The 27,738-nt window shown below is 45.7% G+C and overlaps 1 protein-coding gene across 4 annotated transcripts in view; it reads right to left on the bottom strand.

Moving 5' to 3' along the window:
* The window catches only part of NSMCE2 (NSE2 (MMS21) homolog, SMC5-SMC6 complex SUMO ligase), a 154,037-nt gene that overhangs the window by 2,320 nt on the left and 123,979 nt on the right, over positions 1-27,738 (bottom strand). For all 4 annotated transcript variants that reach the window (XM_007661131.3, XM_007661137.3, XM_007661143.3 and 1 more), the window contains 2 exons: positions 2,694-2,794; positions 2,097-2,203 (listed from right to left, as the gene is read on the bottom strand). In XM_007661131.3, coding sequence (XP_007659321.1) covers positions 2,097-2,203; positions 2,694-2,794 — 208 coding nt within the window. The remainder of the gene's footprint in view (positions 1-2,096; positions 2,204-2,693; positions 2,795-27,738) is intronic.

Here is a 27,738-nt window from a genome sequence, read left to right as displayed (position 1 = left end):
TGGAGACTTCCTGATGACATCAGAGGGTTTCAATTAGTAAAAATGAGAGTATTCTCAGACACACCCAATGGGTTTGACCACAGTGGGAGATAAGGTGGCAGCACACTCAATTCAACTTTAGTGGATTGATATACTGGCATAAAGCATTTAAGCTCAGTTGTATGAGAAGAGGTTCAGAATGTGGGGAAAAAAGACAGGTGTCGCTTTGGCTAGGTAAGTAAATGTGTGTACATTTTATTTATATGTATATAGAGGTACACACACACTCAACCCATAGGAATGCCACAGCGGTTTTAAAAACTCTGGTACTTTTTATCGAAGAGAATAAATTATTATAAAACAATGTATCACCGAACAAGGCCGCTCCTCTTAAAGACACAAGATCGTGCCCAGTGTCACGCAGCGGACAAGAGGAGGTGCTACTTTATGGCGTTCCCCTAATAGGGTTCTGATCCCCAAAGGACTGCTCCTTTTCCCATAGGATGATCTAGGAGACGGGGAGGGAAAATTTCTTTAGACCTTAATACAGGCCGGGCAACCAAAGCACCGTGAGCTATTTCAGGAAGAACTTCTATGTACATTTCCCACAACTCAAACTGATGGGGACCAATGACCTAAAACGATTAGTGTTTCCAAGTAAAGTCATCCAATAGTGTCAAGGGAAAATCTTTCACCTAATGACGGGTATTATTAGCGATCTCTATATTACTCAGTTCTCCCAGCCGCTCTCAAGACCAGAGGCAGCTCAAGGGGCGGAGGGAACCCAAGAAATCAAAAGGATCATTTAGGGTGAGGGGAGGGGGATCGAAGGCTAACTCTTGAGCCATCTGTGCCTTCGCGGGGGCATCGGTGTGTGCCTCAAAGGGGGGACAGGACCATGGCAGAACTAGGCCCTACGGCTTATGGGTCAGATTTAAGGAAGCTGTGTGGCCTACGGGAATGTCCCCAGGCCTGGAAGTCAAGAGACCTCGGTTCTGATCCGAGTACAGTCCCCTACACACACAAGGTGCTCGGTAAATTCCGCTGATTACTGTGGAGCAGACGACAAGCCTTTGTAGGAGACAGGTACAGAGCACGGGCCTGGGAGTCAGGAAGCTGGGTTTCTAACCCTGGCTCTGTCACCTGCCTGTTTTGTGACCTTGGGCAAGTCACTTCACTTCTCTGGGCCACAGTTACCTCATTTGTAAAAATGGAAATAAGATACCCATTCTCCTGCTGCCTACCCCAGTGCTCAGCACATTTCACGGCATCTTTTAAGCGCTTCGCAAATACTATTATTATTGTTGTTGTTGTTATTTCACCCCCATCTATTACAGAAAGCCTTCTCGGTTTGACTCAACCAGCCACTCTCCTATTACCTGGGCTCTGACCTGCCAGATTAAAAAAAGTAGAGAGATGAGTTTCAGGTGGATAGCCAAGAAGGAAGTTGTGGGACGAGGGAAAAGGGCAGATTTAATCTAACCCGGGTGTCTTGGAATCCTTACGTTGGTAGGACCATGCACCAGTGACCACTGGAGGCCATTTTAAAATGTGAAAGCTCTTCCGGGAGGAATTCCCACACACCCCTTGAACATGACACCTGTCCTACCCAACTCATCGTGGGCAAGTACGAGATAGCGTCAGCAAACGGTTCTGTGAAAATCGAAACACCTTCTGAGCAGTAGAGAGGGCCTGGCCTCTTACTGACAGGCCCAAATTTAAGCTTCAGGGAACTGGAGGGAATTTTAGAGACATTTGAGGCATAAAAATACACTGAAAATGAACTTATCTAAAAGGCATTTGTCTAGCATTTTAAAATGCTAAAACTAGGATTTTCTTCTTTCTTTTTGCAGGTACGGCTGAATCACGCATTCCTTTCCCACATCCTTCCTGAACAACTTACAAAATTCCTCTCCCACCCCACCCCCCACATTGTTTTTGCAGAAAGTTAGCTTCCATGTTTACGCTGCTAATGAAGAGGATGTCATTAGGGCAGACTTTTAAGTATCCCTTCCTTTCGCTCTGCCAACGGAAAAACATTTCCTGAACAAAACTCCTTCTGATTTGGTACCCCGGGAGGAAGGACGGTAGCTTTTGTCTCATTCTTTAATACTCACCAGGCTTTTTTCTTTCGCTTCTGTTTCGACTGGATCATTTTTTTAATGGCTTCCTCTTCATAGTAGTGGCCACATACTTTATTTTTCACTGGATTCTTCATTTCCAACTGGAACCAAGGAGATCACAATCAGAGAACCCAATGCCTGGCCCCTTCTCGGCGAGCCGACTGAACGACCGCCATCAGGATTCGTGTTTTCCGAATGCTCTACCAGGATTTCTACGTCTAGCTTCCTGTTCTCTCTACTTACAGATAATATTTATTAAAGCGAGCTGCAGAGACACCCAGATCCGGGAGAGCAGGTGGCGTCAATTGTGGTCACTCTGCGAATCATCAGGTTGTTCCTAGTACATCTCATGGTTGACCGGTAGCCCGCAAATTCTCTCCAGCCCAGTGGCTGCCAATCTGGCAGCTATTTTGGCCCACCTGCCGGTCTTCTCTTTAACCACGTCATTCCACCTGCATCTCTTGGGCCCCTCCCCCAAAATCTACATTCAAATGAGAAAGCGCTTTGGGACGGGATGCTCTGCTGGAGAAGCCACTCGAAGATCGCTTTTTTGTTAGGTTTTTTTGTGTTTTTTTAAGAAGCACAAGATACCTGGGTGATGGGACAGATAGAGTTGGTCTGGCTTTGGGTCACAATCATATCGTCATCTTGGTCCTCTGTTTCACCAACAGCTGAATCTTCTTGGAGACCATCTATGATAAAAGAGCAACAAAATAAAGTCATTTCTTCTCCTCCTCATTCATTCACTCGTATTTACTGGGCACTTACTCTGTGCAGAGCACTGTGCTAAGTGCTTGGAGAGTACAATTTGGCAACAAATAGAGACAACCGCTACCCAACAACGGGCTCACAGTCTAGAAGGAGGGGACAGAGCCAGTATCCAACGTGGAGGTAACACGAAGGGTGGGGGGGCTCATGAAGAGAATCATAATTTACATAAGCATCTGAATAAGATAATTTTTGGCACTAATTTGACATTAAAAAAAAAAGGTGGGGAAGGAGAGGGAGAGTTACTGGTTGCCTGGGCCTGTTCCCTATTCCAGGGAATGCCCTGTTCCCAGACAACACTTTGAGTACTAACCATTCCAGGCTTCAAGGTTGCAGCCATTTGGGACTGGGAACATTTGGCCAGTAGGGCTGAGACTCGTGCAACTACGTTCAAACATTTTTTTTTTCCAATCAAACAACAGTATTACTGAGAACTACTGGGGCTACCTTTACGACTCAGCTTTATCTTGAGTTCATCGGGAGGGTATCCTATTTTTTTCTGTTGTTCTCTATATGTGCTTTCCCCACCATTCCTAACATAGACTGTGAATTCTCCTACGTCCCAGGAACCAAGTCTTAATTCATTTCCTTGTATGTTTTCTCAATCCACTGTACGGTGCCTCGCACAGTGCACGTTTAACTGATGGCAATAGTAATAATAACAACTTGCAACTAGACATCGAATCTGACTCAAGGAAAATAATATATGTGAAAAAGAGTGGTCAGGAATGCAACTCAGTACCAATACAGATTGCCAGCGGCCATTTTCAGAGGGCGGTGTTTCATTCAGAGTTTTCCGTCCTGTGCCATTACACAGGAACCAATTCACTCCCAAACCAAAGATCACCGGGAGGAGCAACAATGGTTACATTGAAAATAAAATGCCGAGACAATCTTAGCTTTGGTTGGCTCTTGGTGACACAGAAGGGGAAATAGATGCAAAAGCTCTCGGGGCATCCATTTCGTTTCGGAGGGCGGGGGAAGCAAGATACAGCAACACAATATATAATAACCACCAACAAGGAAGGATGATTGGGGAAGTTGGAAATTGGAGGTGACAACTGGGAGGAATGATCACAAAAGGAAATGGCTCTCAAAACTGAGAAAGGGGAAGAATGTCCGCGGTGAGTTACAGCCCATTGACAGAGACACTCAAGGGAAGAGGAAATGTAGGTAGCTAGCCTCTTCTAGAAGCCGAAAATATTTTTCAGCGGTAAGCTATATGTGAGGGGATGGAATATTTTTAAAAGCCAGAATTCAATCAATACATTCGACCTAAGGCATTGCAAAGGGGTGACTGGAACTGCAAAATAATGATAGGGATGAAAAAAATCCCAAAGGCAGAAAACACGAACAATTCCCATTTGATGCCAAGCACTTTTCCCATTCATGCCAATTCATGGGAGAGCAAAATGCAGTTCAAAGGGTGTAGAAAGAAACGAGACCACGTTTGATAGGTTTCCAGACGGGGAAAATACGGTTGAGATAAAGAAAAGACCCACCATTTACAGATTAGACCCACTATTTCACAGATTACAAGAGGAAAGGCTGAAATTCTCAATGATATCTTTGCTTCAGACTTCATTGAAAGCCTTAATCGGGAGCAGATGCCTAATAGTTGATAGGCCAGGGAGTGGCCGGACGAACAAGTTGGGAACCGGCAACTGAAAGAAGATACATAAGAAAAGAAGGCCAATCCACAGGAATTCAGACGTTGATGCTGAATTCAACAAATTGTCAGAAGGAAGGAAGGAGAATGGCAATTCCCAACGACACAGGCTAATGGAAAGAAGTGCCAGAGGATGGAGAAAAAGGAAAGCTCCCACAAATGTGCGCTTTTTAATACAATGGGCAAGGTTGGTGATTAAAGGAGAGGCTAAACCTTTTACTGGAACTGGATTTCAAAAACATTTTAAGAAAAACAGAAAAATATGGCTACGCTGAAGTTACTAAAAGTACGATCCTTAAACCGATCCCGAGAATGAATACAAGAGGACAGATACGAATTCTTCAAAATATTCAAAAGAGGACCCGCCCTTGGTCTATTTAAAATTTAAAAATATTGAAAACGTCAATTTTAAGAGTCCATTCAAAATCACACCGGTGCCAGGGAGAACATGTAATTAAATTGAGGAACAGTGCCGGGTCCTCCTCTATTTTCTAAGTTCCCTATGGGAAGGAATCATGTCTGCCAACTTGGATGAGTACTGCACTCTTCCCGATTACCTAGCACAGTACTCTGCGAGAAGTAAGCCCTCATTAAATACCACCGATTGATTGAATGATGGACTGATTTTGGAGGCTGGGCCTAACGCACGGGGAAATTCTAACAGATTGGGGGAACGGGATGAAATTTTTAAAAAAGAGATTGAATGAAAATAAATACCTCACAGAAGAACACACACATTTGTAATTATAGATTAGAAAAGGATGAGTAAGGCGCCGCAGCCTGCTAGGAGATACCGTGTGATGACTCAACGTGTTTCTCTGCCTATCCTTTTGGCCTTTAAGTCTTTAGCTTTGTGATGGTCTTTGCCCAACACTTGATTGGTTTGCTAAATTTAATGATGCATACTTATAAACAACATATGCTGAAAGGGTAGGGTGAAATGAATAATCTGAAGTGTGCTCACGCACGCACAAGCACAAACGCCTCCTCATCTCGGTACAGTTTTGTGCAGCTGCCCACGGTTTTACCTCAACTCCCGGCCTCGATCGTGAACACAGAGCAGGGGGTAACTATATGTTTTACAACGGCAACAGGCCATACAGTAATTACAAAGCCGAATACAGACCTAGACTTGTGGTCAAAAGTGGTGTTCGGTCGTGGCCACCCACAGACCCGGTATTACTCAGTTTTCTGCCCCGTGGGCACTTTACCAAGTTAGTCAGACGGTTTTATGCAAGCCGAGAAGAGCCGACTGCTAGGCAGATTTTCAATTAAGCCGAGATGCATATTTCTAAAGACATTCTTTGGCTGTAAATTAGCAGCACGTGAAGAAAATCCTTCACGGATGTTTTGGCCTATCGCGACTGAGTGGGAAACCTTTATGGAAGTCGGTGATTTCATAGATACGCACGCACGCTGATGGGAGTCTCCTGTCAAGATCTGGGCCTGAGATTTAGGATGAACAACCTGCACGGAAGGACTGAATGCCAGGGAGAGTGGATGGCGTCCTCCCCGGCCCCCAGCTGCCCTCATCCCCGTCCCCCCGCCCAGAGCACGGCGCGCAGGGAGCCATCGGGTGGGCCGTGGTGCGGCACATTACAAAGCACACGTGGAGGATTCGTATCCACCGGCCCCAGTTGGGGTCCAGGTGTCCGCGGCCTGGGGCCGAAGCGCCGTAATTCCGTAGTCGGTTGCCTTGGTAGCCGCTGTGGTCTCCGTCGCCCACATTAGCCGGTCACTCTTCACGATGCCTGCCCTGTCTCGTCCTGTGGAACGTCCTAAGTGTTCTTCGGTCAGAACCCTTCTCCACTGATGACACCCGGCCCCAGCCGGGATGAGAACCCAGGTCTCCTGATGCTCGGAACTGAGCTCTGCCTCCTGGACCGACAACATGAGCAGTTTCCCTCATCATACACACACACCCACACGCATTCGGAACAGGTTTCTTGTCAACCGACAAGACCCTCCTCAAATCCAACAGACAATGACTCCCGCCGCCCCCCCCCACCCCATTTCAAAGCCTTATCGAAGGCCCATCTCCCCCGAGAGGCCTTCCCAGACTAAGCCCCACTTTTCCTCATTTCCCACTCCTTTCTGCATCGCCCTGACTTTCCCCCTTTGCTGTTCCCCTGCCCCCGGCCCCACAGCACTTATGTATGTATCTGTAATTTTATTTATTCGTATTGATGTCTGGCTCCCCCACCTAGACTGTGAACTCTTTATGGGCAGGGGATGTCGTTTATTGTTGTATTGTACTGCCCCAAATGCTAAGTACAGTGCTCTGCACACAGTAAGTGCTTAACAAATAGGATTGAATGAATGACCACGCTAATGCCAGCTTTTAAGTATCCACTCCCTGACTAGTATTCACCAAAGGTATGTGGGCAGGGTGCTCTTTTGATTGCCTTGAAGGAAACCATCCATTCGCAGAGGGATGAGGACGCCGGAATCTTGGTTCAGCCCCCTAAAGGGAGACAGAGGAGGAAAGAGGGACTCCTTAAGATCCCACCTTGATTTCAGAGATGCTAAAAATTATCATCTCCTTTCGGTCTCCCTGCTCCCGTTCCAACAAATACTAAAGCTGTGGGGGAATAAAAGAAGGATTAGCTCCCATTTCAGTGCCTGTGTAGGCTTAAAGGAGCAGCGTGACCCAGGGAAAGAGCCCAGGTCCGAGAGTCAGAGGACCTGGGTTCTAATCTCGGCTGTACCAGTTACCTGCTGTGTGTCTTTGGCCAAATCACTTGACTTCTCTCATCTGTAAAATGGGAATTCAATGCCTGCTTCCAATGCCTCCTACTTAGACTGTGAGGCCCATATGGAACAGAGACTTGGTCCAGCTTAATTAACTGGTATCTACACCAGCATTTAGAACTTGACAATATAGTGCTTAATAGATACCATAATGATCATAATAAAAAGGGGAATTCCCTGAGTGGAATTACCAAGCATCTGCTGAGTCTTTTACAGCCCGTCCATCACTCAATCAATCAACAGCACTTATTGAGAGCTTATTATGTGCAGAGCACTGTACTAAATGCTTCGGAGGATTCAGTAAAAGACAGTTGACAGACATCCTTCCTGCCCAGCACAAGCTTACAGTCTAGAGCTCTCGATTTTAGGCAGGATCAGAATGAATAAGCCTCTCTCTTCGTCAGTGCCAAATTACAGAGGAGCAAGGGGTGGCCTGGATCTCATTTCTGACTCAGTGATAACAGAGAGAGACTGAATGGAGAGGAAGGGGGATGAGGTGAGCTGGGAGGAGCAGGATGTAGGGAATGAGAAGGGGTAGCTGAAAGGGAAGAGGAGAAGAGCAGGCAATAATAGGAATTAACGAGGGGAAGAGATAAACAAGGAGAGAAAAAAGAGGAAGGGAGAATTGGTAAAATGAAAAGAGGGCCCAAAATTTTGGAATGGATAATGAGGAAACAGGAGTGAGGAAAGGCAGAGATAAGATTAGGCAAGGGAAGAAAAGGCCTGCCCCCAGAGAACAGACAGAAAGGAACAAGCCAGAGAGAAAGGAAGAAAAGCCAGACTCAGTGAAAAAAGAAGAAGGAAAATTTTGCCTATCTCACTCACTTGAAAGACAGGTTTTTCTGCTCATTTCATAGAAATCATTTTACTTGCCTCTCCTCAGAAATGTTGCATTTTGGCAAAGTCAGGTTACAGTGGTCCTTAGCTCCACCAGAACAAAAGGTTCCCTGCATTTCTCAAAGTACCTGGCTGTCCTCATGATTTCATGAGATGTCCATTCTTTTTGCAATTAAAAACAAACATTTCTCTGGGGGGATAACAGAAACTTTATCATCCTTAGGCAGTGTCCAGCAGCTTGGCTGCCTTATTTGCCTCATTACCACGAGAGGAATGGTGAGGAAAGAGCCGGCTAATTTCAATCTACCTGGTCAGTCATTTTCAGCAAGTGACAGTGTGGTCCCTGTATCGCTCTCAGCCCTTCCCTCCGTCCCTGAGGTTTCCCTGAGTTCAAAGAGATGTGAGCACAACCACGGAATGGATGCCAAACCAGATAGGCGGCATACACGCACGCCTCCCTGGCCGGGAGCTAAATTGCTCCTTCATTTGTTCCTTCCCAAACAATCTACCCAGGGCCGGACAGGGTTGGCCAACACGAGAGCAGGCTCCATGTGCTTTTAAAATCATTTGTGAGTGGCAGCGGGCCAAGGCTCTGACATGGAAGGTCTCTACAACTGCTCTCCGGTGAAACGGCCATTTCCTGGGAGGTTCTTAGAAATCGGCACTTCGAAGTCTCTGGACGGTGCTCTCCCATATTACCGGAATCAATTATTCAGGTTATCCACCTTCCGATAACCAAATGGTCATGTTTCTCAACTACCTAGCACTAAGACCCTGCAAATATTTTTTCTCCTGTTGAAAATGATCAGCTGGCCGACAGTCGTTGTTCAGTAATACCAGGGGATCGTGATTGTGAACAGAATCTATTACGTGGTAGCTGTCTGAAAGACACGATCTCCGCTCCTTGGGGAGTTTGCCGTCCAATAGGGGAGAAAGCCGACACAGGTCGACAGCTGTCATTTACACACGGATGCTAAAGAGGACGATGGGGTAGCGTGATCCATTTAAAAGATGGGGAAACCGAGCCCCGGTTCAATGATTTCCTTGAGGTGATGTGATGAGCTCCTCAGAACCATGCCCGTCTGATATACTACGGCGACGGGAAGCCTGATCCATTTATAGGTGGATGGGGAGCAGGGAAATGACTAAGTGGAAAAGGAAAGACCTGATAATGTTCTTGTTCAGTTCACTGAACTCAGCCATCTCGAAAGACACCAGGTGAAAAGTGAACGTCAGGTCAGGATAGGGCTCCCTTTGGGAAATTTATCCATCTTAAGGTAGTAATCATCCTCATCATCATGGTATCTGTTATGTGCTTACTCTAAGCCAGTAACTGTACTGGTTTATACTGGGTGGATACAAGCAATACAGGTTGGACAGAGTCCCTGTCCCACATGGAGCTCACATCTTAATCCCCACTGTACAGATGAGGTAACTGAGGCACAGAGAAGTGAAGTGACTCGCCCGGGGTTATAAGCAGACAGGTGGCAGGGCCGGGATTAGAACCCAAGGCCTCCTGACTCCCAGGCCTGTGCACTATCCACTAGGCAACGCTGCTTCTCCGGGATTAACGCTATCAAAAGTCCTTGAATCTGTCTTTCGAGAGTTTGCACGGATGACTGTGTCCTGGGAATCTCAATACACAATTAAGAACTTCAGCAGTCACCCAGGGCCAAACGCTGACCCGGAATTCTGATCTAAAGCGGCACGTGACCTAATGACGCAAAAGTTGGAGGGGCAGTACGGGAGGGTGAAGGCCAGGTAGCGGAATTGGACCGTGCCATAGTCATGAGTGCCAAGAACACCTCACACCCCGATATACATCACAGGGCGGCCACGCGCGAAGCCACTTCTGAACGCCACGGTGCCGGCACCCACTTTGACCCCATCCGGCCATCAAGCCAGGAGATTCCGTCAAAGCGGCAGTGACTTTGCAGATCTGTTTCGGGGTAAACCCCCCACCTAGCTGGAAGAGAAGGGGCGGACACGAGAGGAAAACCAGAGTACCTGGACCGGAGAGGGTGAATCAGAAGTGGCAGAGAGGGCGGGAAGGAACGGATGAATACACATACACCTGAGGAAAAGAACTTTAACAATAGCTGCAATATTTGTTAAATGTTTACTATGTTGCAGGCACTGTACTAAGCACTGGGATGGATGTAAGATAATCAGTTCGGACCCTGTTCCCATCCCACATAGGGGTCCCAGTCTGAGGAGGAGGGGGAACAGGTACTGAATCCCCATTTTACAGATGAGGAAACTGCACAACAGAGAAGTGACTTGCCCAAAGTCACCCAGCAGTTACGTGCCAGAGACAGGATTAGAACCCAAGTCCTCCGACTCCAGGCCTCCGCTCTTACCTCGAGGCCATGCTGCTTCTCCATATAATTTTGGAGAAGAAGAACGTAAGTTCGTTGCGGGCAGGGAACCCTTCTACCGACTTGTTATACCGTACTCTCCCAAGCTCATAGTACAGTACTCTCTGCACACAGAAAGCGCTCAATAAATAATAGCGATTGATATTTTTCAAAAAAGAGGTAACAACGTTTAATAAAGATGGGCTTTTGTGACTCCCAGATACATCTCCTGAAAGCCTAACAGCACAGGGAGAACCTTAGCGACGTTGCCAGCGGGTGGGATGAATGTGGCAGCAGGAAGTAGGTCCACGGAGTAGCTGAGGTGGCCAAACTTTTTTCCGGTCAGGGTAAGCCTATCTCCTACAGTCAGGTAACCTACAATGTGAGGATTGTGTCCTTGCAGAACCCCTTTGTTGGGGAAGCCCACGTTGTACCACTTCCTCAGGTTGATCTCCACATGCGTAGGCGTCGCCGTTCGTTCATTAGCGCAGCGTGCCGTCAGAACCCCGGTCCCCTAATTCTGCCACTGCGTTAATCCAAAACGCGCAGTGAAGACACGTCCTGGTAGGGCTGAGTGTACGGCTCATTCATTGAATAGGATTTATTGAGCGCTTACTATGTGCAGAGCACCGTACTAAGGGCTTGGAATGTACGGAGAAGCAGCGTGGCTCAGTGGCAAGAGCCCGGATTTAGGAGTCAGAGGTCATGGGTTCTAATCCCGGCTCCGCCACCTCTCAGCTGTGTGACTTTGGGCCCCGTCGCTTAACTTCTCTGTGCCTCAGTTACCTCATCTGTAAAATGGGGATTAACGGTGAGCCTCACGCGGGACAACCTGATGACCCCGCATCTCCCCCGGCGCTTAGAACAGTGCTCTCTCCCCCAGCGCTTAGAACAGTGCTCTGCACAGAGTAAGCGCTTAACAAATACCAACATTATTATTCTCGGTGCCTCAGTGACCTCATCTGTAAAATGGGGATGAAGACCGTGAGCCTCACGTGGGCCAACCTGATTACCCTGTACCTACCCCAGCGCTTAGAACAGTGCTCGCTCGGCACATAGTAAGCGCTTAACAAATACCAACATTATTACGTAGAATTCGGCAACAGATAGAGACAACCCCTGACCGATAACAGGCTCACGGTCTAAACATCTTATTTCTCACCTAGCCGTCCCTGGTAACATCAAAGAGCGAGGCAGGGTCCCCTACAACGCAATTCTGGAATGCCATCCAAGAAACGCTCACGGCAACGGGTTTCGCTGCGGCCCGGGGGTAGTGAGAAAAATGAATGCCAGCAGATCGCCCAGGAAGGTGCTGAGGGGTGACCTGAAGCGAGGCCCCAACGGCGAGGAGGACCGGAGGGTAAAGCGAAGGCTACGGTCAGGCGAGGTGACGGAGCCGAGGCTTCCTGGAAAAGAACGGCTGAAGGCAAAGCGCGAGCTGGTATCTGGTATGTGGCAAGAAGGAATTGGATGGCTCCTCTAGACGGAAATTCTGGTTAGAGAATCACCAGGGACAGAATGCAAACCAACGCCAGGCAATACGAAGAGCAAACGCAAAAGCAGAGCAAGGGAGAATTTTTAAGGGTGAACAGTGTGAGAGAGACCCGTTAGTTGCACAGAGAAAAGAACACGGGCCTGGGTTCCAAAATGGGGATTAAGACTGTGAGTCCCACGTGGGACATGGACTATGTCCACCCTGATTACTCTGTGTCTACCCCAGTGCTTGGAACAGTGTCTGGCATGTGGTTAAGCGCTTAGTACAATTATTTTAAAAAAGAGGATTGGGATATCCCAGAGTCTAATGGATTTCTAGATATGCTGCTGAGACTGTGAAATCTATTTTCAGTCTCTTCTTTGAGGATGTCCGTGCCAGCCAAGAAAGTTCTGTCTCAGAAGAAGCAACTAAATTAAAAATCAACAGACGCTTATAAAACGAAAGCAAAAAAAAAAAAATCTTGTGATGCGAAAAGAAGCAGTAGTCTGGGGAATAAATGGCACAGATAAAAGTGCAAATATTTAAATCTCTCCTTTGTTTTTATAAATTAAAAAAAAAAATCCCGAAGGCTTCCTCTCATGCAAAGAAAACAATAGGGATCAAGTTAGGACACTGCTCTTGTGAATGTGTACAATACGCCTGAGTCATGTGTTCATTCTGTAAACATGAAGAAATCACAATTTTAAAACTTCCTTATTTTTTGATATTAACAATCCCTGACTGACCATGAACACCCATTATTTTCCATCACGCACGCCCAAGGATGTCAATGACAGCATTTTTCTTTTTCCTGGTATCATTTTAATTTAAGGCTGAGCTCGTGGGTGCGTTTGACCTTGGGCACAAGGCAAAATGGAAGAGTTTATCACCAGAGGTGATGATTAAGGCATTGAAAGGTGCACTGAAGCAAAATGGCACTCGGCCACGACACCTACGAGACGGCTTTAGCCATGAACCTAGCTGGGGAGGCCGTGTGGCCTAAACAGAAAGGATTTGGGACTGGGAATCCGGACACCCGGGTTCTAGTCCTGGCTCTACCGCCTGCCTGCTGTGTGACCTCAGGCAAGTCGCTTAACCTCTCTGTACCTCCGCTTCCGCGTCTGTAGAATGAGGATCAAATATCTGTTCTCCCTCCCTCTAAGACTGCGAGCTCCATGTGGGCCAGAATCTGTGCCTAAACTTATTATCTTGTATCGATCCCAGCACTTGGCAACATTCCTGGCACAGAGTAATGTCACTGGTATTATTAAGAAGAATAAGCACAATAAACCAGTGGAAAGCACCCTAACCTTGATAGCTAGGAAACCTGGATGTGAGACCAGGGAGAAGCGGAGCGGGGGGCCGGATATTTGGAAAGTCTTGTTTTCATTCCCACTGTCTGTATGATTTCTATTTTATATTGCAGCGGACAGGTCTTTATTAACTTATTCAAAGCAAAAGGGAGTATGACTGAAAGGCACCACTCCCCCTGCCCCCCCCTCCAAAAGCCAACAGTTGAGGATAAAATAGGGCATCCTGAAGAACTGGTTTTCTGAACCCCGTGGAGAAGAGCTGTGCAATGGCCACCTTCTCAGGCCTTTAGGGAAGACTCGAGAATCAGGCGAGGAAATATTTTCTGTCTGAGGGGAAGATACATAGCTTTCCCTCAGGTGAGAAGTCACGGTGATAATTAGCCCAGATCCATTAATATCTTAAGAGAATGCTGAATTGCTGGATTCAATTTCTTACTTATTTCCATGAGTTAACCGTGTCCTTTTAATATCAATGCATCCAAAATTCAGAGGAAAGAATCCCAAACGGCTCTGCTGAAGAAAGAATGAACCAGGGACAGATGACTTAAGACACAGGCACAGCTGGGGCTCTTCTTTGGGTTGTTTTTTTTTTTTTTTTAAACTTTGAATGAGGAATTCCAACCTAATCAATGTGTGGCCACAGTAGGGAAATGGGCTTCAGAGTCTGGAGAGGAAAGGAGGCAGTTTAAAAATAAACAATGGGCAGACACCAAGGATGGAGAAATTTAAAAGGGGATGTAATTAGTGGAGTAATTATAGGGGATTTAATTAGGAGCAATGGGATGGAATTAAGAAAAGGAAGAATTTAACTAATTATCGGGAAAAACCTGGACAATTAGACTGCAGGACTACCTTCTGAGTGAGCCCCCTCTTCTTCGATAATAAAAGACTAGATCTAAAAAGGATTAGAAACTATTCCATAAGGAAGAATCCTACTTTTTCTTATAATCACTAGATGACCTAATAGAGTTCTTTTTTGTCTTGAATTGCTTTTACAATTTTGAGAATATTTACAGCCAAATAGTAACATAAATACACAATGAACGAAAGGAGGAAAATTTTCCCATGGCTCTCACGTCATTTCAAATATGATTCAACTGTGACTGTTGTCAAAATGCCAAGTGCCAAAATGTTAAGAAAAAAAACCCATTTAAAAGTGTAATTAACTTAATCATTCTGGGTAGCGCCAGCTGGAAATCACTAATAAAACACGGTACTCGTTTCTCTTACATCGTACTGTTACTCTTCCGCCTCTTTCCAATGAAAACATATCCAATCTGATTTCTGTTAGCAAAAGAGAATTATCTCGGAAGGAAAACACGGCATCCGCATAACATTTCATATTCTTGACCTACTTTTATATTGAAACGAGATAGCTTTGGGTTTCCATGGTTAGATGGAAATCTAGTGGGCCTCAATCACACTTTCATATGAGACGGGTATTGAGAAGGCATTAAAAAGTTACTAAATAACAAAAATAATAAGGTACCACAATTTCTTTTTATTCATATAGCTCTTTTCTCCCATCTTCCTGCCTCTGTGAGAAAGGAATCGTAATAACTGCACTATTTGTTAAGGACCTCCTTATGTTCCAAGTACAGGGCTAAGGCTGGAGTAGATACAAGATAATCAGGACGGATAGAGTCCCTGTCCCACACAGGGCTCCCGGTCTAAGGGGGAGGAGGATAAGGTACTGACTACCCATTTTATAGATAAGGAAACTGAGGTGAAAAGGACTTGAGTGACTTGTCCAAGGTCATGCAGTGGGCAGATGGCAGAGTTGGAAATAGAACCGCGATCTCCATTCCCATGCTGCTTTCCCACTGTATTTCCCATTTAGCTTTAATCCCCTCCTAAAACTTCAGGATCAAAACTACTGACCAGTGGAGTCAGGCCTATTATAGACAGCAATCTCTACCAACCAGATTTTGATCTTCCACCTAGGAAGTGGAAGGTGGGGGGGGGGGGGAGCAGGGAGAGAGGGAAGGGGGCGCTGGCCTAGAGTCTGCTGCTTCCCCAGAATCTACAGGAGAATAGGAAGCGTATTCCCATTTTACAGAGGGGGAAACCGAGGCACAGAGCCATTAGACGAGTTTACCAAGGTCACCTAGCGGGTAAGTGGCGGATTCGGGATTAGGATCCAAGTCTCCTGAGTCCCAAGCAACATGGATTGGGTCTGATGTGATCATCTTGTATCACATCATGAGGACCACAGATCGTTTGGAATTGCGAAGTACGCTCATTTCTTTCCAGCCTACGTTCTCCAAGCATCCTATTCGCTGCTCTTAACAAACCTAACTCTTTGACCGTGGAGGGCTTCAACAACTCCCGTCCTTCTTCTCGAACACTGACAAATAAGCACGTTACGTTTGGAAATGATCTGTAACCTAAATGCTAGTACGACAGTAAATAATGTTTGCCTCGTTTGTATTTTAGACTTCAGCATTGGTTTGTTAGCTTACTTTTTCCCTTCTATTGCTTCCGAAGTTCTGTTGAAATATTTGCTGCAACGACCAGTGAAACTCAGGAAAAGACCCTTGGTGTTTACTCCCCTGGGAGATTTTGATGCAATAAGGGCTTGCCCGTTGCTTTCAGAACAAACGAGATTCATTACTTGTCTGGTACAAACGAATCCCTTCTCAACTGTCAAACAGAAACAGGTTCGACGTTTTTCAAAGGTAATATGAAGGAAACTCGGGGGAAAAAATTCAATCCAATAAGGGTCTATTTTTGTCCAAGCTGATCAAATAACAGTGGCAATTGCTTATTAAGGTCACATTTCCTCCAGAAGGCCTTCCCCGATTAAGTCCTCTTTTCCCCGGTTCCCTGTCTATCTCCTGTGTCATCTGGGCATTTGGGATCTCTGACCCTTGGGCGTTTAATATTCGCCCACCTTTCAACCTCACAGCACTTTTATAATAATGTTGGTATTTGTTAAGCGCTTACTATGTGAGGAGCACTGTTCTAAGCGCTGGGGTAGATACAGGGTAATCAGGTTGTCCCACGTGAGGCTCACAGTTAATCCCCATTTTACAGATGAGGTAACTGAGGCACAGAGAAGTTAAGTGACTTGCCCACAGTCACACAGCTGACAAGTGGCAGAGCCGGGAGTCGAACCCATAGCCCTTGACTCCGAAGTCCAGGCTCTTTCCAGACCTCTGTAAATTATATATGATAAATTATTTATTTACATTAATGTCTTTCTCCCCTCTCGACTGTAAGCTCCTTGTGGACAGGGACCCTGTCTACCAACTCTGTTATACTTTCCCAATCGCTTAATACAGTGCTCTGCACACAGTAAACGCTCAAAAAACACCACTGATGATGATGATGAGAAAGATCTTTTCAGAGATGAAAGTGTTTACCAGTTTCCCCTCATTGCTAAAAGCACTGTTCTTTTGATACAATAACTATTACTAAGAAGAAGAAAAAGAAGGAGGGAGAGGAGAAGGAGAAAAAGAGTATTTGCTAAGCACTTACTGTGTGCCAAGCAACGTTCTAAGCACTGGGGTAGATACAAGATAATCAGGTCCCACACAGAGCTCTCAGTCTGTAGGGGGAAGAACGGGTATTGAATCCTCATTTTGCAGATGAGGGAACTGAGGCACAGAGAAGTGGCTTGCCCTAGGTCACACAGCAAGTCAGGTGGTGGAGCCGGAATTAGAACCCAGGTCCTGTGACTCCCAGGCCCGGGCTCTGTCCACTATGCCGCGCTCTTTCTCTTTAATAATATTATGAATTGATAATAATACTAACTCGATGCTTTGCAGAGCAAGAACACAGCCACAAGTTCTAGCCGCTCATCCAATTTTCAAGCAGCTACGAAAATCTTCAAATGGAGGCGGTAAGCATCAGAACACGTTGAACGGTAGCAAGTGACGCTTTTCAGGGGAAATCTCGGATACAAGAGAAACGCTACCATATCACGTTCTCCAGGCAAACGCACTTGCCTGAGATGAGTCGGCCTCTCGCTGCTTACAAAATGGATTAAATCGTGTCACTGAAATAAGTGCTATTACTAACGTAGCAAATAAAAGCTGAATGTCAAATCACGAAAACTTGCTTCGCTATGACCAATATCAGGAATGACGATGATGATTCACTGCGTAACAGAGGCGATTGCCCAAGTGTAGCAGGTAGGTGAGTGCGGCTATTACTTGTGTGTTGAAAATTGCATTGAGGAAGCCTTATAATCACGGCATTATTTTACAAGAGTCACTGGACTACAAAGGAGAAATAGGTACAGACATGTCTTCTGTTTGGGAGGAGGAGCGTTGTAACTCAACAGCGGCAACATAAATGAAATTCATTTGAAAGGCAGGGATTGAGTTCATTTTCCCAGTGAAATTTAACTGAAATCTCCAGTGGGTTCCGAAAACCAGCCTTATTTCAGAACCAAACGTAGCGCTTACCTTACTCCTAAAGCCCTCTGATAATAGACCTTATATACGATTATCTCTTTATGGGCAGGGAAAGTGTCTGCTAATTCCACTGTACTCTCCCCTGAGCTTAGTACAGTGCTCTGCACATAGTAAGCACTCAATAAATGCCATTAATTGATTACTGTACTCCTCTAGACCAGGACGGCCAGTTCAAACATAGGAGGGGATTGGCAGAGACATGGCCTTAATGAATGGATATCCACACACTCAAATCTCACATGGGAGAAGTTCCAGCCCGTGTGTGAGCATGTTTTCGTACACGCTTAGTACGGTGCTCTGCACGATAAGCACTCAATAAATATGATTGATAATTCTCTGACGGAGATACTTTGGTCATTTCTCTCCCTGGACCAGGAGACTAGACCAGCTGACCTCCCACGGACCTTCTAGGTCTAGGATTTAATGGGGGGCAGAGAGGAAAGGAGGTGACCCAGGAACGAAAGACAAAATACATTTGCGGACCAAAGCAGTCCCGTTTCTTTCAAGTTACAGAAACTGTGCGAAAGCACTATTGGAATTTAAGTAGCGAGTCTAAACTATTGGATTTCTGAGTTGATTGCTGGATCAGCTCTCGGGATTGACAATCTGTAAAACGGAGCAAGTTGTACAGTGTTTGGGCTGTATTAAAACTAGTCTTTGGTCATAGAGGAAACACGTTGAACCTCTGACCCCTCCCAGGATGACTAAAAAGGTACTAACTCTGAATAGCAAGAGTATGTTGCATTCTGGAAAACACGACCATTCTCCCAGAAATACTTACTGACTACATGACCAAATTCAATCACTTTGAAAACACCCCTTGCACAACACGGCCAAACATTTCCCAGTGACTTTAGTTTAGCACCTTGATGATTATTCAGAGTACAAGTCATCTAGAAGCACTGTACATATACTAGGCTAATCCGCAATAAATCCATCCACCCCTTAGGAGTGTTTAATGAGTGCTTAATCTATGCAGAGAACTGTACTAAATGTTTCAGCAAGTACAACAGAGTTGGTGGTCACGATCCCTGCCCACAAGGAACTTACAGTCTACGGCAGGGGCTTATTTGAAAATAGATGAGGGACAGGGGAAATAGTAGAGTATATGAATATTTACACATTTACATATTACAGTCTTTAGTACAGAAGAAGCGGCGTGGTTTAGTGGAAAGAGCACGGGCTTGGGAGTCAGAGGTCGTGGGTTCTAATCCCGGCTCCGCCACTTGTCTGCTGTGTACCTTGGGCAAGTCACTTAACTTCTCTGGGCCTCAGTTACCTCATCTGTAAAAACGGGGATTAAGAAGTGTGAGCCCCGCATGGGACAATCTGACTACCCTGTATCTACCCCAGCGCTTAGAACAGTGCTCTGCACATAGTAAGCGCTTAACAAATACCATAATTATTATTATTAGTAGTAGTAAGCGCTTAACAAATACCTTAATAAAATAAGTATCGTGGGGCTGTGGTGAGTATCAGAGAGCTTAAAGGCTACACAGCCAAGTCAACGCAGCGGGGAGAGCGGACAGGGGAAATCCAGGGGTGGGTCTGGGAAGGCCTCTTGGAGGAGTTGTGATTTTATAATAATCATCTAGTAGGCAATATTACCTTCATCTTTCAGTTGAGCACAGAGAGAGGGTGTGAGAGAGGGATGGAATGACTTGCTCAATTTAGAGAAGATTGAGCCAAGAATTGAGCTTTTCTTCTTTCTGCCAGTCTAATGCTCTACCCAGATGAGGTTACCTCTTTTGCATCCTTGGTCCCAACACCCATTCGACTGCCATATCCATCTTCTAGGAAGTAAAACTGGTCTAGCCCGAATCGTATTGCCTGGTGGCTTAAAACACATTACAAGCCAAATAATTTTGAAATTAATAGCTGGTTCACAGGGCTACATCTCTTTTCACAGAATCAAATAACCAAGTAATTTTACTTGGACAGAACTAAACAGAACTTCAAAAATCTCTCCCTCAGCAACTGAAGGGGAAAGGAAGAAGCCCAACAACAGCTTCAGTGGGGAGACAGCCTTAAAGAAGGAAAATGTTTGCTAATCACAGCATGGCAGGGTCCAGACCTAGATGTAGAGGGAAATCCATAAAGGGGATGAACAGGCCAAAGAATAGCCTCATTCAAGGGAGTGGCCCAAAAATATAGGTTCTCGCAAGTTCTCATAGGGTCTCCAAGGTGGGGCGTGAAGCCCACACGAAAGCAAACTTTTGAGACAATTCAGCCTTTTCTTTCACACCGCTGAGGTGGCCGTAACTTGCTCAGAAACTCCTAGAACGGGTGAAGTGGCATGGTCAAGTGGAAAGAGCATAGGCCTGGGAATCACGGGACCCGAGTTCTAATCCCCGACCTGCCACTTGCGAATCGTCTTGGGGGAGTCGCTTCACTTCTCGGTGCCTCATTTGTGAAATCCTTAGACTGGGAATCAGAGGAGGGACCGGGACTCTGTCCAAACTGATTATCTGGAATTTACCTCAGCGCTTAGGACAGTGCTTGCACCCAGTAAGTGCCTACCAAATACCGCAATTATCGGTGTTGTCATTAATAAGAAGTTCGGTTATTGTTTTGAAGATTGAAAGACCGGGAAGGGCAGATCCATCAGGTACTTTCAGCACAGACTCAGGGGGAAGAGGGCTGAAAAAGTCAGTGACCTATGGAAAGTCCACCACCTTCTTTGGACCTCTTTTCTTTATCTATAGAGACATGATAAAAGGAGCTACTTACCTGGGAGGATTCACGTCGTGAGGATTAATTAGATTATGTCCACAGGGCACTTTGATCTCCTCAGAGAAAGTTGCTATGAGAATTATGTACCCACTATCTAACCCTCCGCTGATGCCAAATTTGAAGATTACCAGTAGCCCTGGAGGAGAAACTTCCTGTGTTGCTAATTGCACACTGCCACTACCATCTCAACTTCATCGAGAAAAGAAAATGGCCTGATAGAAAGGGTGGTTTGTGGGGAAGGAACCTACTGTACGCTTTTATTACTAATAATACTTTTTTTTTTTTACCTTATAACCACATTATTTTGTTTTGCCAAAAAGAAAACGAGTATGTTTCTGATTACTGGGAAAACACTGTGATTCATTTAAAAAAAAATTTAAAGCTATCGTTAGCCTTTAGTATGAAATGGATCATGAAATCTACCTAGTACCTAAGCACTTATCTGAGGCCTCACATAAGGACCACCACTTTTCAGAGGAACAAATTACCTTAGAGGAAAGAATGTCCTGCCTTTTGAGTATAAAAGGGGCAAAAACAAAGAAAGAATAGTTTGTGTCTACTTGTCTCCTTAAACGTTCACCCTGAAGGGTAGGGACTGGATAACTTATATGCTTCATACTTAAAAATGACCAGAATTTCTCAAGCCCAAACTGGGCCAGGAAGCAAAGCCAATGGTGTACGACTATCATTCTAGTCAATCGGTAGAATTTATTGAGTGTTTACTGTGTGCAGAGCACTTAATATGAGAAGGAGGCAGGAAAGAGAAAGACACTCCCATCCACACGCTAACAACGACCCACACACGTACATCCTGGAGATAATAATAATAATAATAATGATGGTATTAATTAAGCGCTTACTAAGTGTCAAGTGCTGGGGTAGATACAAGGTAATTAAGTTATCCCATGTGGGGCTCACGGTCTTAATCGCCATTTTACAGATGAGGTAACTGAGGCCCAGTGAAGTGAGGCGACTCGCCAAAGTCACACAGCTGACAAGTGGCGGAGCCGGGATTAAAACCCGTGACCGCTGTCTCCCGAGGCCGGAGATGTGAAGGATAGGGAGTTGAGCAGAAGCAGAAAAGAAACGAGTAACTGAATGCAATAACCATTATCACTTGCTCTCCAGGGAGCCTGCTGCAGCTGGCCCAAGGCAGCCCTTCTTTGGGAGCAGCATGGCTTCGTGGCAAGAGCCCGGGTTTGGGAGTCAGAGGTCGTGGGTTCTAATCCCGGCCCCACCACTTGTCAGCCGTGTGACTTTGGGCAAGTCACTTCACTTCTCTGGGCCTCAGTTACCTCATCTGTAAAATGGAGGTTAAGACTGTGAGCTCCACAAGGCACAACCTGATTACCTGGAATCTACCCCACCGATTAGAACAGTGTTTGGCACATAGTAAGGGCTTAACAAATACCGACATCATCATCGTTAAGGGAGCGTCATGGCGTAGTCGTTAGAGCCCGGGCCTGGGAGTCAGGAGGTCATGGGTTCTAATCCCGGCTCTGCCACTTGTCTGTGTGGCCTTGGGCACACTTCTCTGTGCCTCATTTTCCTCAGCTGTAAAATGGGGATGGAGGCTGAGCCCTGTGAGGGACAGGGATTGTGTCCAACGCGATTTGCTTGTACCTACCCCAGCGCTTAGTACAGTGCCTGGCACATAGTAAGTGCTTAACCAACACCACAATTATTATTTGTATTAGCAGTAGCAGCAGCAGTGCTTAGGAAGCTCCCCTTCGATATAATGCACTGTACTTTGGGCGAATACCGAATTACATGTACCGAATAATGAAATCCCACATGGAGCTACCGCTCCTTGGGTGAGAAAACACAAAAATACTTTCAACTAGGGAGGTCAAAAAGAAATACATAAAGCATGCTTGTCACGTGGGAAACGGCAGGATCGAAGGGAAGTGGTAACTGTATTTCTTCAGTGTGTGGAGAGCACTGTGCTATGGTTGGGGTGAGAATGCATTGGTCCCCATCCCTTCTTTGATGTGTTTTTCCCAGAAGGGAAATCGGATGAGAATGGCTTGATGTTGTCTTGTTTTTGTTTTGTTCTCTTTTGCTTTGCTGTCTGTCTCCCCCGTTTAGACACTGAGCCCATTATCGGGCAGGGACTGTCCCTATCTGTTGCCGAATTGGATATTCCAAGCGCTTAGTACAGTGCTCTGCACATAGTAAGCGCTCAATAAATACTATTGATTGAATGAATGAATGGCAACAATGAAAAATGAGGTAATCAGGGAAACCGGTATCAGAGCCAGGTGCAGAGTCAGGACAGTGCTCGGCACACAGTGAGCGCTCAATAAATACGACTGAATAAATAGGACCGAATGAAGGAGAGAAGAATGGTGGTAAACAGTGGAGAAGGAACAAACCCCAAGAAACACGCCATCACCAACACCCCCTTTAGACCACAAACTCCTGGTGCAACATGTCCAACTACACTGTTGTACTGTGCTCTCCCAAGCGCTTAGTATAGTGTTCTGCTCTCAGTAAGCACTCAAATGCCACAGATTGATTGAATGATTGATTAGAGTATTAAGCCTGCTGTGTGACCACTCTCTGCCTCCGTTTCCTCACTGGTAAAGAGGGATGAGGCTTTTCCTATTTCCTAGATTGTGAGCCCCTGATCCGATCTGATTATTTTGTCTCTCACTGGAATCTTTAGTAATCTCAGCGTGAAAGTTTAACAGATGTCATTAAGGAAAGTAAAAAATTCAAGGATGGCATTAGAACAGTGTTTGGCACATAGTAAGCGCGTAACCAATACCAATATTATTATTATTAATAGTCTCATGATCAATAGGCTCAATAACAAACTTGAACAGGCTAATAAACTAAAACACTTGTTCCATTTTAGCGGGCTAAAGTTAGTAAGGATCTCATATCCACTTAAAATAAACATCTTATCCTGTTCCTGCCAAAAAACAATCAATTGTTAGGGCTAAAAAAGTGAATTCCTCTTGAAGACTGCCAAAACCTACGGATTCCAGCCAAGTGTAAGAACAGGAATAAAGCCACAGACACACAAGGCATTATCAAGTCAAAAATACCAGGAAAATAATAAATTAATTTTGAAACTCTTTTGGCTAACGATTCAAGGTGAACAGCTAGATTTTGCATTCTTGATGATCCTTTGTCTTGGAATGGCCGTCAAGTTTAAAACGGGGACCTGACCTGCCGATTCGACCTTATCCTAAAAACTTAGGTAACAAGGCAAGGTTTGCAATCAAGGTTAGGCAAGATGGACTTCGACATGAAACTCGTCCAACTCCGAGGAAGTTAGGATCCGAAGGTAGAGAAAATGCCAAGTGAGATCCCAATTAATCCCAAAGCACATAATAGAGTTCCTGAGGCTCAAAGATTTCAGTCATAATTATGACAGGTTTAGAAAGCTAAAATCTTCCGACTTAAAGGGAGTTATTTCATAGGAGCTTATCACAAACAACTCAGAGAGTAACCCAGATTACCAGTTTCAGTAAACCATTTAACCACAAAGATCCCAGTGAAGCTGTCCAAACATATACTGAGAAGCAGTGGAGCACAGTGGACAAGCACGGGCCCGGCAGTCAGAGGGACCTGGGTTGTAATCTCAGCGCCACCGCTTGTCTGCTGTGGGACTCCAGGCGAGTCACTTACCTTCTCTGTGCCTCAATTACCTCATCCGTAAAATGGGGATTAAGATTGTGAGTCCCATATGGGAAAGGGAACTGCGTCCAACCTGACGGTCTTGTATCCCCGGGACTTAGTACGGGGCCTGACACATAGTAAACGCTTAACAAATACCACGGTGATCATTGTTATTCAAATCAAGCTTCCTACTTCTGAAATCTTGCTCATCAAATTATTTTTACAGTATTTGTTAAGCGCTTACTCTGCGCCAGGTGCTCTACTAAACACTGGGATAGATAAGATAGGGAAGCAGGAAAGCAGCGTGGCTCAGTGGAAAGAGCCTGGGCTTCGGAGTCAGAGGTCATGAGTTCGACTCCCGGATCCTGCCACTTGTCAGCTGTGTGACTGTGGGCGAGTCACTTCACTTCTCTGGGCCTCAGTTACCTCATCTGTAAAAAGGGGATTAAGACTGTGAGCCCCACGTGGGACGACGTGATTCCCCTGTGTCTACCCCAGCGCTTAGAACAGTGCTCGGCACATAGTAAGCGCTTAACAAATACCAACATTATTATTATTATTATTATTATTATTATAAGACACTCACGTTGGCCCCGGTCGATATCCCACACGAGGCTCACAGTCTTAGTCCCCAGTGTACAGATGAAGTATCTGAGGCACAGAGAGGTTGAATTCATTCATTCAATAGCATTTATTGAACGCTTACTATGTGCAGAGCACTGTACTAAGCGCTTGAGTGCTTACTTAGTGCAGAGCACTGGACTAAGCACTTGGGAGAGGACAGTACAACAGCCTGGCCTAGTGGAAAGAGTGTGGGTCTGGGAGTCAGAGGATCTGCCACTTGCCTGTTGTGTGATCTGGGGCAAGTCACTTCACTTCTCTGGGTCTCAGCTTTCTCATCTGTTCAATGGGGATTCGAGACCCGTACTCCCTCCCGCTTAGGTCGGGAGCTCCTCTAGGCTGGAAGTGCGACTGTAAACTCACTGTGGGCAAGGCGTGTCTATCAATTCCGTTACACTGTACTCTCCCAAGCACTCAGTACAGTGCTCTGCACAGTGTAGGTGCTCAATGAATGACTGATCGATTGTGACAGGGCCTGAGTATCTTGTATCTATTCCAGCAATTAGAACAGCGTTCGGCACATAGTAAGCACTTAACAAACATTATTATTATTATTATCAGGGGAGCCCAAAAAGGCCAGAGAAGTAAAAAAAGGCAAAGAGTGGAGGAGGGGACGGGGAGGTTTGAGAAGAGATGCTCTGAAGGGCTGAGAGTGACACCGGCAGATTTGGTGGGAAAAAAAACCTTCATCCAATCCCCCTTACAACTGGCCCCTTGCCTTCACCTGGGCCTTAGCATCCCTACACCATCCTTGGCCTTGCTCCTGCTTCCTGCTCCATATCAGGGTTTCCAGGATCAGAGAAGGAGATATGTGTGTGTATATGTGTGTTTGTAAGTGTTTACAACCACATAAAGCACACCCTTGCACACCACACTATCCACCATGACTACCTTCCAGCATTCTGAACCATAATTTCAACTCCCCGTTTTTCCAAAATACTCTCTGCAAACTTCCCAGCACTGATTTTCCTTCCCTCAGCTTCACGTCTTGAAGCTGAAGTTGTGTAAGCTTCAGCGGAGTGGGATATGTGCCTAACGTTCAGGCTCTCGGCTTTTCTGCTGGTCGAGGTGGGACCTACCGCGGTGATATTTGAGGACACCACACCCCTTCGGTATGTTTTAAATATTTTAGCAGGCAGTATTCAGAAAATTATGGGATAAATGGTAGCCACGTTTTTAAAACGTTAAACTAGAGCTGATTTTCTGATTCTAAAGAAAAGTGAGCCATTTTTTTCGATCGGCTCCTCCAAAATCAGTTTAACAGACTAAAAACCTCCGAATTTCTCCCTTTTCCATCTGATTTTTTCTGACTTTTTACTAAAAATATTTTAGAGGGGAATTCCTGATGACTTCAGCTGAGAATTCTTTAATAAGGAAAAATCATTTTAATGCCGATCACCAGAAACATCACAGTTTACAGGAAAGAAAGGGGAAATGCCCATATATTGCACAATAACGAGGCAACTAAATTTAATAGCTGTGATTTCACCAAGTTGCTCCTGTCAACAGAGTTCTACGTTACAGCAAACTGTAAGGCTTACATTTTATTTTGGAGGTGGGAAAAACTGACAATAATTTTACCGACCGACAGCCTCTTTGTTTCCTAGGTAATTGAAATGACCCGAGGACCCATTGGGAGACCTGCATTTGCGAGATCAAATCGATGTTCAGCATTCACAGATCTTTCCTCAGGTTCAACCGGGGTTGAATCATCCCAGTCCCTCTTCCAGTAAATGTGCTACCACACCAATTTGGGGCCGGAGCAACAGAGACCTGCAGTGCCCCGGAACCAGTGGCTATTTCAACCCATCTATCACCATCTTTCACATCCCAATTTACTTCTCACTTAACTCCTCTCGGCCTCTGCATTTCCACCTCCTAAACTGAAGCTTCCCCTAGGGCTTCTGATCTTTTACATCCAAATTTACTTCTCTTGTAACTCCTCTGCCTCTGCATTTCAACCTCCTAAACTGAAGCTTCTCCTAGGACCTGGCTCTGACTGCAGACTCTAACTGCTAACATTTTCCTATTTCCTTTTTCCTCCCTTCCTATATCCCCCTCGCCGGGATGCTGACTAGAGTCTTCGCTTGGATTATATAGATAATAATAATACTAATGTTGGTATTTGTTAAGCGCTTACTATGTGCCGAGCACTGTTCTAAGCGCTGGGGTAGACAGGGGAATCAGGTTGTCCCACGTGGGGCTCACAGTTAATCCCCATTTTACAGATGAGGGAACTGAGGCACAGAGAAGTTAAGTGACTTGCCCACAGTCACACAGCTGACAAGTGGCAGAGCTGGGATTCGAACTCATGAGCCCTGACTCCAAAGCCCGTGCTCTTTCCACTGAGCCATGCTGAGGGAAGCAGCACGGCCTGATGGAAAGAACACAAAACCGGGAATTAGGAGATCTGGTTTCTAATCCCAGCTCCACCACTTGACCTTTTGTGCCTCAGTTTCCTCACCTCTATAATGGATTAAATATCCATTTTCCCTCCCTCTTAGATTATGGGTCCCGTGTGGGACAGGGACTGGGTCCCATTTCATTACTTTGTATCAGCGGCATTGCTTGGCACAAAGTAAGCGCTTAAAAAACACCATCGGCTCAAATGACTCCAAAATACATCCTTGAGACCTGGATCTCTCACTGTCCAGTTCCTCACCTCTTGCTGCTGGGCATCGTTCCCTGACATCACCAGCACAGAGAGAGAGAAAAATGGAAGAGAAAAACAGACAAAGGGGAAGGGGGGAGGGAGAGAGGGAGAGGGAGAGAGGGTGAGAGGGAGAGAGAGCGAGAGAGAGAGCAAGAGGTTTTTTGGGGTCAAAGATGACTACTAGCTGGGAGATTTTAATCAATGTATGCGGGAGTGGCTGATAAGATCAATGTGTGACTGACAATCTCTTCCGCATCGCGTGCCCGTAAAGACTGTAGTTTGCTGCACTCTAAGGCATATGAAACTCACAGTGCCGAAGCTAATTTTGTGACTCCCTCTTGGCGTCATGATCTTCTCAAAAGCCTCTGCCCCGAGACGGGCTTCCCATTTCCGACTGCCGCCCGTTGTC

The sequence above is a fragment of the Ornithorhynchus anatinus genome, chromosome 4 (genome assembly GCF_004115215.2).
Source record: "Ornithorhynchus anatinus isolate Pmale09 chromosome 4, mOrnAna1.pri.v4, whole genome shotgun sequence".
In the NCBI taxonomy this organism is placed as follows: Eukaryota; Metazoa; Chordata; class Mammalia; order Monotremata; family Ornithorhynchidae; genus Ornithorhynchus; species Ornithorhynchus anatinus.
This window is presented reverse-complemented; position numbering and strand designations above follow the sequence as displayed.